The sequence below is a fragment of the Miniopterus natalensis genome, chromosome 8, assembly GCF_054644295.1.
Source record: "Miniopterus natalensis isolate mMinNat1 chromosome 8, mMinNat1.hap1, whole genome shotgun sequence".
In the NCBI taxonomy this organism is placed as follows: Eukaryota; Metazoa; Chordata; class Mammalia; order Chiroptera; family Miniopteridae; genus Miniopterus; species Miniopterus natalensis.
Window position 1 is genome coordinate 25869799 of NC_142088.1, and position 13445 is coordinate 25883243.

General features: G+C 42.3%; 1 protein-coding gene across 2 annotated transcripts in view; it reads left to right on the forward strand.

The window, feature by feature from the left end:
- Positions 1–13445, forward strand: part of ANKRD44 (ankyrin repeat domain 44) — a 153024-nt gene that overhangs the window by 75018 nt on the left and 64561 nt on the right. For both annotated transcript variants that reach the window (XM_016219539.2, XM_016219604.2), the window contains exons 13-15: positions 367–507; positions 2118–2198; positions 5296–5407. In XM_016219539.2, coding sequence (XP_016075025.2) covers positions 367–507; positions 2118–2198; positions 5296–5407 — 334 coding nt within the window. The remainder of the gene's footprint in view (positions 1–366; positions 508–2117; positions 2199–5295; positions 5408–13445) is intronic.

A 13445-nucleotide genomic window follows, 5' to 3' on the forward strand; every position in this document is an offset into this window, starting at 1 on the left:
GACCTTAGAAGACCTAGTTCTTCATTCTTAACAACTAGAAATTCAATGGAAGTTTGAGTCAAGATAGGCTAATAGGGATGGTACTGCAATATCCCATGTAAGCAGTAATGTAGACCTGAGTCAGGGTAGGCATGAGGAAGGGAAAGAAAGAATAGACTGGCAGGTGGATGGTCTTGTCTGAAGCCTCTGTTTTTGTAGCCTCAGTTGCAATTTACAAAGTCAAAGGAAGGCCTATCCCTTGGCCTCCACACTGTGGGAGAGGAAGAGCTTTCCACGCCCATAGGAATACTGCAGTCAGTGCTAGTGCTGCTGATGGGTCTCTTCTTCAGACTGAATGAAGTTAATAAATTGCTGTTTGTTTTCCAGGACCCCTTTGCACTATGCAGCTGCAAATTGTCACTTCCACTGTATTGAGACACTAGTGACCACGGGGGCCAATGTTAATGAAACAGATGACTGGGGACGGACAGCTTTGCACTACGCTGCTGCTTCAGACATGGATAGAAAGTAAAGACAGCCTGTTCCCGTTTCCTCTGGGGGGAGGGCCGGGAGGGGCAGGGTTGGCTGATTTTCTTCATTCTGCCTCAAGGAAACTGTCACTGAAGAATCTGTCTTACCCAGACCCAAAGGAGTTGGAAATGCTTCACCCCTATCCCCAGTTCCCCCATTCTGCTCACTTTACGTGTGATTATTACATGTCACCGCACAATTACTTCTCTGATTTTTGGGTTGAATGCCAAGTGGAGCTGTCAAGACGAGGTTTTCAGTTCATTGTAAAATCTGTTATAATTTATTTTGTCATATGCTGCAGTTTTCATTATCACCACTTAAATGCTTCATTTGCTGGAAAACTTACATTTGCTAATATGTATGTCATATGTCAAAAATACCCATCTATGCGTAATCCTGGGAGCCTTCAAATGCAGTGTCAGTATGTGTAAAATAGGCACTGTTGTTCCAAGCCTGGGTGTGAATGCTCTTTCAGGAGCCAGTGGGAAGGAAGTTGTTGCCCTGGACACGTTTGGATTCTGGGTGGCTAGGATGGAAAGCAGAATTGAGTGAACCAGTTCAAGGGGAAAGCATAGGAGAGGTGTCCATGATTTATGAGATTGTTTTCAAAGACAAGGACCAGGGCCTCCTTCATAGGAATAGTTCTTAGTGACCTTCTCTTGAAAGCTATTGAGCCTGCTGCCTCATGCTGTGGAATTGATCCTAGGTCAGTGCTATCTCCTTTTCTTACAGAGCAGTGGCTTCTAGACAGTGACTCACAGTAAGAAGTACATTGTATATCATGGCCCAGCACATGCAGTCACATGTATATGTTTTATGTATGTTAAATGGAAACAGAAATTTTATAAAGCCGTATTTACTTTTACTATGCATAATGCATTCCATGTTCTTTCTTTTCATTAAAAGATTAGTGATTGCAACCCACTAAATTGATTTTATAGTTCAGTGATGGATTATGAGCCATATTTCCATAGTTTGGAAAACACTACTTTCCCCCCCTTCATGTTTAATATAATATTGGCAAGTCAGATGTAGTATACATAGCCATGCAGGTTATTAACTCAACAAACATTTATTGAGTATCTACTATGTGCCAGGCTCTATGCTATTCACTTGGAATAGAATCAGGGAACAAGTATACTTCATCTGTTAAGAGCTGGAAAAGGAATCCTGGATGATGAAGAATTGCTTTGGCAGACAAGGGGTGATTAGGACCCCATTCCTGGATAAGTGAGGTGAATTGGTGAGGAGGCAGCAAAGAAAGTGGTAGGAGTCAGAGAAGTTTAAGCTAAATTACCTCTTTTTAACTTGGAGTGTTTAGTATATTTATGGAAGGGTAGACAGCTTGGTTGATGTCTTAATTGCTGATACCTGGATGGAAGTTTTAGGAAAGTCACATTCTCAGTTGGATTCCTTGGGAGAAAATGGATTTCCTGCATAGTGCTGGAGAGAACCATGTATAATATATATCTTCATTGAAAACTCAACAGTGCTTATCTCTTTTGGGTTGTGGGGGAATCATTGATATTTAAATTGCACCAAAATCATTAGAAACTTTGCCATTAAAAAATTAATTGTAATTTTTTTCTTTTCCTTACGCTGAGAAGTAAAACTACATTGGGAAACGCCCATGAAAATTCAGAAGAACTTGAAAGAGCCAGAGATTTGAAGGAGAAGGAAGCTGCATTGTAAGTTACGTCTCAGCTTAAGCACAGGTGCAGCTACGATGCTCTGTCACTTCTCTGAGTTGCCATGTGGGCCAGCCTTACTATTTTTTTTTTTTTAAATGTATCTTTATTGATTTCAGAGAGAGGAAGGGAGAGGGAGAGAGAGAAACATCAATGATGAGAGAGTCACCGATCGGCTGCCTCCTGCACGCCCCCAACTGGGGATCGAGCCCTCAACCCGGGCATGTGCCCCAACCGGGAATCGAACCCCGATCACCTGGATCCTAGGCTGATGCTCAGCCGCTGAGCCATGCCTGGCCGGGCCAGCCTTACTATTTTGGGGTTTCTCTTGGGATCTTGAGAAAGTGATGTGGGCTTGTCTTTAATGAAGAAGAAACTGTCTTTTAATACATCCTTTAATTATGCTATTTTCACCCAGGGTACTCTTTCTGAAATTGTCAGCTTTGACATGTCCATCACTGTGATTGATCAGCAGGTTTGGGAACCAGGTGTGACTCAAATATCATTTCTGACTCTGCCATGTATCATGTGCCTCCGGCGACACATTGAAATTCCTCTTAGGGCCTTAGGCTCTCCTTTTATGACCCGCAAATGATTACTTAGTGGATTCAGTAAATAAATGTTTTGAGATTTCTGTGTGAAATACACCTGAAATACACTTTCCTCTTCATCCCCCAAACACACACATCAACTTAAAAACAGGCCCCTGCTCCCTGCAGCCAGCTGCTCTTGTCCCCCCCATCCCACCTGCTTAGCTATTGCTGTGATAGGGGTGGGAGGGACTGCCACCACCCAGGGGTGTTGATTCATGGGAAGCCCTAACGCTTCATCCTATGCAAGCCCTTCCTGCACTACAAGTCACAGTGACAAGCGTGTGCTGCCCAGCGTGGTGACCAGCACATAGCTGGCATTCAGTAAGTATTTGTTGAATAAATGAACAAACGAATGAATGGTGCCCACACTTTGTGTCTTGGGACCCAGTGGCTATAGGGCCCTAAGAGGCTGCACACACACAGTCCCTCTCCGGTTGTCAGAGGAACCAGTTTCTCTGTGATCTGAATGCTGTGACCCACTCTAGGGTCTTCCTACCGCCCACTAGGCTCTCCTCTGGTGTCCAAACCATGGAATATAGTTAGAAATTGTGTATAGAAATTAGAAGGATATAGTTAGAGAGTATGGCTCTGGTGCAGGTTGTGGGGCATAACGTTCCTGGGGCGGGGACATGAAACACAGTTGAGTAAAGCAGAATGGCCGAGGCTTTACTCTGCTACTCCAAAATTAAACTAATCACATTAAAGACCGTGGAATTTTAAGCCACCTCAGCAAATGCTCCAGTCTCCTGTGAAATGCAAGCTTGCCCTGGGCCAGAGCAGTCCTCTTATAGCTGGTGGAGAGGGAAGGGGCAGGAGAGGCAGGGGAAGGCGAGGACCCGTCGCCTGAGAGATCTTTTGTGCAAAGAGAGGCTACTCCCCTTATCCAAATACACCCCTGACCTAATGTGCATATCCCGATGCTGCAGCTGAGGTGCCAAAATTGCTAGCCAGGCCCTGGGAGGAGAAAAGATAAGCATTTCCAGTTAAGTCGTGTTATTCACTGACCCTTGGAGAACAATGTGGGGACTGTTCCGAATTCTATACGACTGCTGTTATTTCTAATAGCGCTGTGGGCAGTGTAGGTCGGGTGTATTCTAGATTAAATAACTCTTTGGGAGCAATTCCAAGTGTTTTCCAAATTACATACTAAATTTGTCAACAGATCTTTAGAATATAATCCTTCCAGAAGCTGGGGCTTGTGTGTCCACTAGCATGCCGTTCCTATTGAATGATTTTATTTAAAGAGCCAACTTCGGTTTAAAAGGAGTCACACCTGGAATCCTGCCCATGGGCATTTAATTACCAAAACTAGAAAGGACTTCCTTATAAGGCATAAATCACCAAAGGCAGTGTGATATCAGGGCTCCAGTAATAGTTTGACTTATTATGGATCAGTCATGTGCCATGGAGGTATTTGGTTTTAAAAATTTATGTCTTTCATCACTTTTTCTAGAAATTAAAACACCATTTTAAACTGTTGCTATGTGCGATTTGTTTTCTCTTTTTGCCTTTTGCCAAAAGATAGGTAAATGTCATTTTCAAGTTTTTGTGTAAACTACAGAAGTTTTCCATTGGAAGTTCTTATTTAAAGTACAGGCTTATATTTAGAATCTTACCATTTTTATTTGATATGAAATTGAATCAGCTTGGTTTTGTGAAGAAATTGTTTGTCCCACTGCCACAAAAATAAAAATCGAGATGACGGAGTAAGTGGTGTTGCCGACTGACACCCCTTTCCCCAGCAGTAGGCCCTGAACAGAATGTACATCCTCAGGGACTTGTGTCCTGGGGCTCTGGGCCCTGGGAAAGCTGGAGCCACACACTGTCCTCTAACCTATTCCAAAGATTGAGGCTTTTTTAGATGAATCACAACTTTGTCATTAAAGCCTTTTAAAATGTATTATTTATTATTTGTTTTAGTCTGAATTCCTAATGGTGCAGTTTGAGCCTTTTGTTTCATTTTGTGGTTCCCGAATTACGCTTTTAAAACGGTCACCCATTCCTTTAATCCTTTTATTGTTTAGGCTCCTCTTGGTTTCTTTGTTATTGTTTTCTTATGCTTCTTAACTTTCGTTTTCCAGCCTTTTGGTCTCAGCGTCTCCAATGGCAAGGTTACAAATAAACCCCCTCTGTGAGGCTTACCCTGCTGCCAGGGCCTGGCCGCTTCTTTATTACAGTTGAGACTTTGTCTTTTGAACATGGGGCTCTGACGCTTATTAGTCAGTGACCCTGATGACAGAGAGGATGAGAAGAACTTAATTACCCTCTTGTTGCTAAAGGCTTTCCTGAATTCTAGAATGGCAATTTTAAGCTGAAATAAAGGAAGCTGCAGAAAACACACCTCTACACGCCTTCCAGGACATACATCCTCACTGCTGTAGGATTTTTAAAGAAAGACTTAAACTCACAAAGGGTGGAGCATTCATAATTGGAGGAAATTTACATTCATTATCTCTTTTGGTCCAGAGATATTTTCTAAAACAACCTCATCTTTATTCTTACAGATGCCTAGAGTTTCTGCTTCAAAATGATGCAGATCCGTCCATCCGGGACAAGGAAGGGTACAACAGCATACATTACGCGGCTGCCTATGGCCACAGACAGTGTCTGGAACTGGTGAGTTGTTTAATCCTGTTCTGCTTTCTCTAACACGCACACACATGAAACCTGAAAATGCTGGTTTTAATGCCTCAGTAAATGACCGTACTGCCTAGTTAGGTGCCCAATAGAAGTCACCTTGAAGATATTCTGTGTGATTAACTTGTTTAACTTTACGATATGTAGGTCTCTTTGTTCCTTTTCTGCCCATCCTCTCTTAGAAATGACTGGCAGTTAATTCTTTCCTACATTAATTTGGGCTGAGCATGTTGGACCTGTGTTACGGACACAGTCTGTATTTTAAAAATCATTTGGATGTATCAAATAAGCTCAGTTTATATTTCTGGAGGCACACTCAGCACCCCAATATTCAGTAACAGTGTTGTAAGGTGATTTACTTAATCATGAGGCATATTGGTTTGTTATGGTCCTACATTGGTAGTTTAGGGAAAGAAATTGGCCAAGGGCAAGAACATCAGAATTGACTGGAGTTTCCAAACCACTGAGTGTTTCAAACCTACAGTGAGCAAGGAACAGCGTGGGGTATGGAGAGACACAAACTCAAATGCCCACAGGGACCAGACATGTAAAGGAGTGAAGGAGCCCAGGTATAGAATAGGGAGTGGTGGGGATTGTGGCAAATGGAGAGCACATGTTCTGTCTGAAGGGAGAAGCAGCTAGTCAGCTCCAGCTGACTGAGACCCGATAGGAATGCATACCTGGGGTTACTAGACCTCCAGTGTTTCAAGAGGAGGTAGAAGTCTAGACTTTTAATGTGAAATTTCCTGTTTTGAAAACCGTGGGTGGGCCAGGAAGAAAAATGTGGATTTGTGGCTGAGTTCTCTCTGCTGGCCACCACTTACCATCTACTGAGCATCACCCTTGGGTCAGCTTCCCCAGACACATGGGCTATCCCAGCCTCACTATTTCTGGTCCGATAATAGGGGCCACCTTTACTGACTAGACTCCAGCTCTTTTACTTATCCCTTTAAAAGGAGAAGTCCTGCTTTTCAGAGTTATTTGGAGGTGTGTTTGGGGAAACACTTGCACAACTGCACAGTCTACTGAGAAAGGCATGAGGCAGAAAGGAAGTGAGCAGTGACGTCCGTGCCTACATAGAAATGACTAAATGATGCCCCAGCTCGTTCCTTTACCTTCGGTTTTGTTGCTTATTTCAAATGGTTCCAATTAGGGTCATTCTTACTCTATTTCTTTTAACTATGAATAAGGTCACACAGTTTGGAAGTAAAAAGGTGATTATTCTAGTGGGTTTTTGTGTGGCATTTATTGGTGAATTGTACCTACCTTCATCATTCTTGAATACTTTGAAGCCTTCTCTCCTGTGGTTCTTGTGGATGCTAAGTATTTCTTTGTTTGACCTTGGGGTGGCATTTCTCCCTTCTAATTTTGATTCCATCACAGTTCTTCCAGTTACTGTGGTCATATAACAAATCACCCCAAGAGTTAGTGGCTTAAAACAACAATAATCATGTATTAGCTCTCACTGTTTCTATCGATCAAGAACTCAGGAGTGGCTTAGCTGAGTAGCTCTAGTAAAAGGTAGCTCTATAATCTATAATCTTATGATATTATAGTCAGACAGTGGCTGAGGCTGGCGTGATCTCAAAGGCTTCCTCACTCACATGTCAATCATCTGGGTCGGAAGATTCAAACAGCTGACTTTCCTTGGGCCTCTCTCTCTGTCTCTATGTGGTTTCTTTATTTGGTTTTCTATAGCTTGGTGGTTTCAGAGTAGCTGGGTATCTTCCATGGTGGCTCAGGGATCCAAAGGCATGTGTCCCAGGAGAGAGCGAGAGTGAGATGGAGAGCGAGAACAAGTGAGAGAAAGAGACCATATCACTTTCAATGATTGATCTAGCCTTGAAGTTCACACAGGGTCACTCCAGCTGTATCCGTCCAGGGAGGTGAAGTAGACTCCACCTTTCAAAGGGAGAATTGTCAAAGAATTTGTGGACATATTTTAAAAACACCCAGTTTCATAGGAACAGGGAGAAAGCCAGTGATTTGACAGCCTTCTATAAGATACATTGTTATACAGAATCACAAATGGCAATGGGACAATCCCTAATCTTATTGACAGCAAACCAAAACCACAGGGGCATTAACTGGTTTGTCCAAAGTCATAGCTCTGGTCAGTGGAAGAAGCAGGACCATGAATCAGGAATCCTGATTTAAAAAAATATTTACCACACCACTCTGCCTTCCATTGCAGGTTAAAGCTCCACCACCCCTCAAGGCTTTTCCACATAGAGCAAAATCTTGTAGGAATTGGTTAAAATATAAGGCAATATCACTTTTGCCTTCTAATACCAGCATTGCTGTGGAAGTTGATCTAGACCTCTCAGCAAATAAGACTTAGTGTTTAGATTTCACATAAGAAAGGCTCCTCACAAAGTGTGTGTGTGTGTGTGTGTGTGTGTGTGTTCAGGTATTAATCAGTGACGGAGCTACTGTAACTACCTATTATGAGCCTGCATCCCAAAATGTACTCGAGACACAGTTGCTTTTAATTAGTTTTCTCTATGAAAACTATATGTCATAATTGGACATATCAACTTTTATTACAAAGTTTATTATTATAGTCTTAAATACTTGTGCTGCTTTACAGTACTTTGATAAGTTATCTTTAATCCCACAGTATAGTAACTACGAGAATGATTGTCCTGTAACACCTTCTTTCTATGTAAATAATATATTGCACATTATTTTTATTTTTCAGGAAAGTCATTTCAGGGCCCTATGTCTGTTAGCCAATGAAAAGGTTTTTTGTCCACAAGAAGGTTTCACAAGTCCAGTTAATAATGAAATTACCCCTTTGATTAGATCAACACTTGCCCTGTGTGATTTACAAAGAGATGATTATTCTTGGCACTCAGGTGTGGGTGGGAGGAGGCTGGTATTAATTGAACATAATTTGCACTGTCAGCTGAAAAGGACCAGATTATCAGTATAAATTGGTAGAAATGTCACCATTATTTGCTTTCATAAAAGAACCTTAGTGGGCCATTTACAACAGGGAGAGGATAGAAATTATCCTCTCGTTTTCCTGAATCATTGAAGTTATGTAGAAAGTTCTATGTATTTCCATTTTGAAATGTATCCTAAAATTCCTCTTGAGTGTAGTTCAACTAAGCAAAGATCCTGAGCAAGCTATAAACATTCCTGCACCCTGAACCCTCCTACTAAAACCAAACACCACCCTGGGCTCTGTCCTGGGAGTGGCATCATAGCGCCAGACCATTGTAGTCATCTTATCCCCACTGCTGGCTCGCCTAGCTGGGGACGGATTTGGGAGAGGGTGGGACCACCACCAACGGCATTTATTGTGTGTTCATCACACACCAGGAATTTAGCATACGTTATGCCATTTAATTACTTTTTCTTTCCGTTTTATTGAGAAATACTTGACATACAGCACTGTCTATGTTTCAGGTGTATAGCATAAAGACTTGACTTACATATATGGTGAAATGATTACCACAGTAAGTTTAGTTAGCATTCATTATCTTATATGGATAGGAAAAGAAAAATAATTTTCCCCTTGTGAGATGAATAAGGCCTGTTCTTGATATAAGAAGTGGGTTTTTCTGGCGGCACCTTTTCTAATTTTACTCTCTCTCTCTAGGACCACGTTAGGAAAGCAAACTAATTCACCAGTATGCACTAGAAGGTACACTTCTAAGACCCATCACTGCCGCGCCAGTTTTCTCCCTCATCTCACCACAGAAACACCCCTGTCCTCTGAGGGCTCAGACTTTTAACAAAGTGGTTCTGACTCTGTGCTGAGTGTGAGAGTAAGGCCAGTGAAAGACATGTTTTTGGTCCTCTGGATAGCTTATGGGAGCCTCTGAGCAGGAATTATGCAGGGAGACCTTTGTTTTTCTGTTTGTTTTTTTTAAATTTATCTTTATCGTTGAAAGTATAACCGTGCCCCCTGCCCCCCCAGAGACCTTTCTGTATGTCATGTTCTAGCCTGTTTCTGGCCTGTGGAAGGACTAGAGAGGATGAATGAGTGTTCGTGGCCTCTGAGCCTTTCTTACCCAGCCAGGGCCTTTGTCCTTTGGGAAGTGGAGTAGGATGCAACAGGATGGTTGGCCATTAGAGACACCTGATTTGTGAGGTTGGTAAAAATGTGTCTTTTGCCTCTCTTCCCACCTAGTGGAGCAATTACTGTGATTACGCATATCATTAAATACGTATCATTAATTTTGATGCATATTTTATTTGACTGTGACATTTAGCTTGGTGTGTGTTTACTTGGCATTCATGGTTTGTGGGTCCTGTCTGTGATCATAAGCTTAGAATTTATAAACCGTATTTTGTGTTCAGCCTGTTTTGCTATAATAAAAAAAAGGAACAGACATTATTTCAGTTGTTTTCACTCTATTTTCCTAATATAAACACATACTGAATTTGTTCCATAAGCACCAAACTTCTAGAAAGTAGTGTGAACCCCTCGGCCTTGATAGAAGAGCCAAGGTTCAGAATTCTGCCAAGTCTGCTTGCTTAGGCCAATGCTCTCGGCTGAACTTGATCAAAGATATATATACTACTGCGTGTGCAAGCAAAAATCTGCCCACAAATGTATGCCGAGAGCTGTGATCAGTTATATTCAATTGTGCACAAAATGTCAAAGCAGATGGAGGAGAGTTGGCTCATACGGCATCTTGTCTGAACAGAACTTATGTTTCAGTGGTAGAAGGGAGTTGGCAAAGAAGAGCTCTCTGCCTCCCTGTTCCTTTATCTGGACTGTGTTCTTACTGACTCTGAAGAGAACAGAGAATCATGCTTCTATTTGGAATTTGTGTGTTTATACGGGCATACTATATTGCTTTTACAATATTAAAGATTTGTCTGTGAACATAAAGATTTTTGTGGTTTTGTTATTGAAATGGAAAAATGTATGTGCCAATTACATAAATTGCCTACAGAAATTGAGAGCGATTGTTTGAAAACTCCAGGCTTCTGATTAAATTCAGTCCAAGATTTTGCCATGCCAGGTCACTGGGAATTTGGCTGCTTCCCTCTGGCCTTCTCCCGCTGTTCTGAGCTAACTTGAACTTCAACTGTGAGAGTATGTGGGGGTGACAGATGCCCTTGCATGTATATTCTAGGAGTTTCTGAGATTCTCTGAAGAAAGACAGAAGGCAACTATATTTTGAGCAAATGAACACTGAAATTATGCTACTTTCAAGTAAACTACTCAATGTTTTGGGTTGTTTCTTGTGTTTATCACAGGACTTTAAGAAACCATTACTCCTTGGGTCTGTCTCTGATGTACTTATATTAGCTATGTCTAATTAAGCATTTTAAGGCTAAGAATGCAGAGTATAGGAAAGTTTTAAAAAGAAGAGCTACTAAATAGTCACCTGCAGACAAGAAGATGAAAAACCAGCAAACTTGAACCCTAACCTCAAGCAAGCCTTTGATGGCTTTTTCCTATCCCCAGAGGTACTGCTAAGAGAAGGACTTGGGGGTGTCCATGACCTCCTAGCAGGCGAACTTCCAGTGAGCAGTGGAAACCTCAACAATGCTGGTCTTGTTTTTTCTTTGCTTTAATTCAACCGAGACATAAAATCTTATGGGAAACTCTCATTAAGGGAAGGAGTAGAGGGGTGGGCATATACTTTGATGCTGCTGGCAGCCTACTCACTGCTATGAATGTAAATATAAGCCCACAAATTTTGAATCAGGCTTTGTATGTGAGTCTATGTTCAGAACAATAGAATAGACAATATTTTATGACAAAATTTTCTCATGATTTCTTTGTAGTATAACAGATAAAAAATATATATTTTGGCTTTACCATGAATGAATTTGGCAGCTGATGAAAGAACATTAATGGAATGTATTACAACAAGCAATTTCAGTTTCACCTTTAGTTGAGGGGTCAGGAGAGTGGAGCCATTGCCCCTACCTTTCAAAGTGAGATGCTAGTGTGTCAACCCCCGGCCCCCTTACCCATTTAGGAAGCTCGATGTCAGAGGGCAGGTTTCTTTGGAGACAGCTCTGCTGTGAATCCCAGCCCTGCTGCCCTCCTCACAGTGCAGGGGGCAGGGATGCTTTCTCCTGATCCCAAGCTCCACGAGAGAAGTTTTGAGGAGATTGTTCAGATATCTGATCCATGTCTCATGCAATTTAGGGAGTCGAGTGGACTGGCTTGTGATAAATCTGAAGACTGAATGGCTCTGTCCAGAGCTTGCTTGCCAGAAGTTAAATAAAAAAAGATCTGTGTTTGAGAAATATTCTACCCTCACCAGTGAAGGGTCAAAAGTGTATGTTTCCCAATGTCCAAATGTAATCCAAGGGCCAGAGCTGGCCTGGAGTTCTGGGTCCTTCTCAAGGGGGGCTGCCTAGAAGGGTGCGGAGACCCAGGATGCTGGTGGGGAGAGGAGAATGTATGTGAGCAGCAGGCAAGTGCATATACCCAGGCAAGGGAACTGCAGGCGACAGCCCCAGCCATAGGGGATCCTGGAGAATCTAAGTAAGCATCCCAGAGGGACTTTTTTTTTTTTTTTTTTTTTTAAATATATCTTTATTGATTTAAGAGAGAGGAAAGGAGAGGGAGAGGGAGAGATAGAAACATCCATGATGTCATTGATCGGCTGCCTCCTGCACGCCCCCGGCTGGGGATCGAGCCTGCAACCCGGGCATGTGCCCTGACCGGGAATCGAACCCCGATCGCCTGGATCCTAGGTCGACGCTCAACAGCTGAGCCATGCCCGGCTGGGCAAGGGACTTTTTTTAAACATCTGACCTGGTCAAAAATTTCATTGCAGGAAGGGTGCCAGTCAGTGAGACCGTTGTCCCTGTCCCCTCTGTGTCCCCCTTCCCCTCTCCCCTTCAGTCCTGGAGGAAGCAGAGGCACCCAGAGAGGGGAAGGGAGGAGGAGCCCTAGGCTGGGGACCGGGGGGCGGGGGGGCCTTTGGGATGGCAGAGAGAAGCTTCAGCGTTACAGAGTTTGTGATTACTAAGGTAGAATAGACATACTAGTCACTGACCTGACAACCAAAGAGCCCAGAGGCCCTTTTATTACTTGTTGGAGATTTGGTGTGAGGTGGCAGGGAAAGAAGTAGCCTCGGAGAGGAGACTGGGGCCGGGATAGGGCAGGAGAGCAGCCTGACTGTGTGATGATCCCCGCGACTCACTAGTTCAAGGAGCGTGTCCTAAATATGTATGCACTAGACAGCAGAGCTGCAGTATGTGGGGAACAAAGCTGACATAGAGAGATTCACAGCTATAGTTGGGGACTTTAGCCCCTCTCTCTCCACAACTGATAGACCAACTAGACAGAAAATCATCAAGCATATAGAAAAACTCAATAATATCATCAACCAGGAGAATCTAATTGACATTTATAGAACACTTCACCCAATAACAACAGAATATGTATTTTTTTAAGTGCCCATGGAACATTCACTAAAATATCCTGAACCACACGATAAACCTTAACATTTTTGAAATCATATGTAGCGTATTCTCCCGCCACAGTGTACTAAAACTAGAAATCAGTACCAGAGAGATAGCAGGAAAACCTCCAATACTTGGATATTAAATAAGAGACATCTAAATAATCCATGGGTCAGAGAACATCTCCAGGGCACCCCCCCCCCCTCAAAATACATTGAACTGAACGGAAATGAAAATACAACACATTTAGGGAAACAATTAATGCCAAAAAATTTATTGCACAAAATGCTTACATTAGAAAAGAAGAAAAACCTCAATTCTATAATCTAAGCTTCCATCTCAAGAATGTAGAAAAAGAGCAAAATGAAACTAAAATAAGCAGAAAAAGGAATTAGTAGAGAAAGGAGCAGAAATACATAGAATGGAAAAAAGAAAAACACAGGAGAGAATCAATGACACAAAGATCTGGTTCTTTGAAAAGATCAATAAGTTGGCAAACCTCTACTAAGACTGATAAAAAAGAAGACAAAATAAATTTCTAATATCAAGAATGAAACAGGCTGCCACTACAGACCTTGCAGACCTCAAAAGGGTAATGAAGGAGTGCTATGAATAGCTCTACACA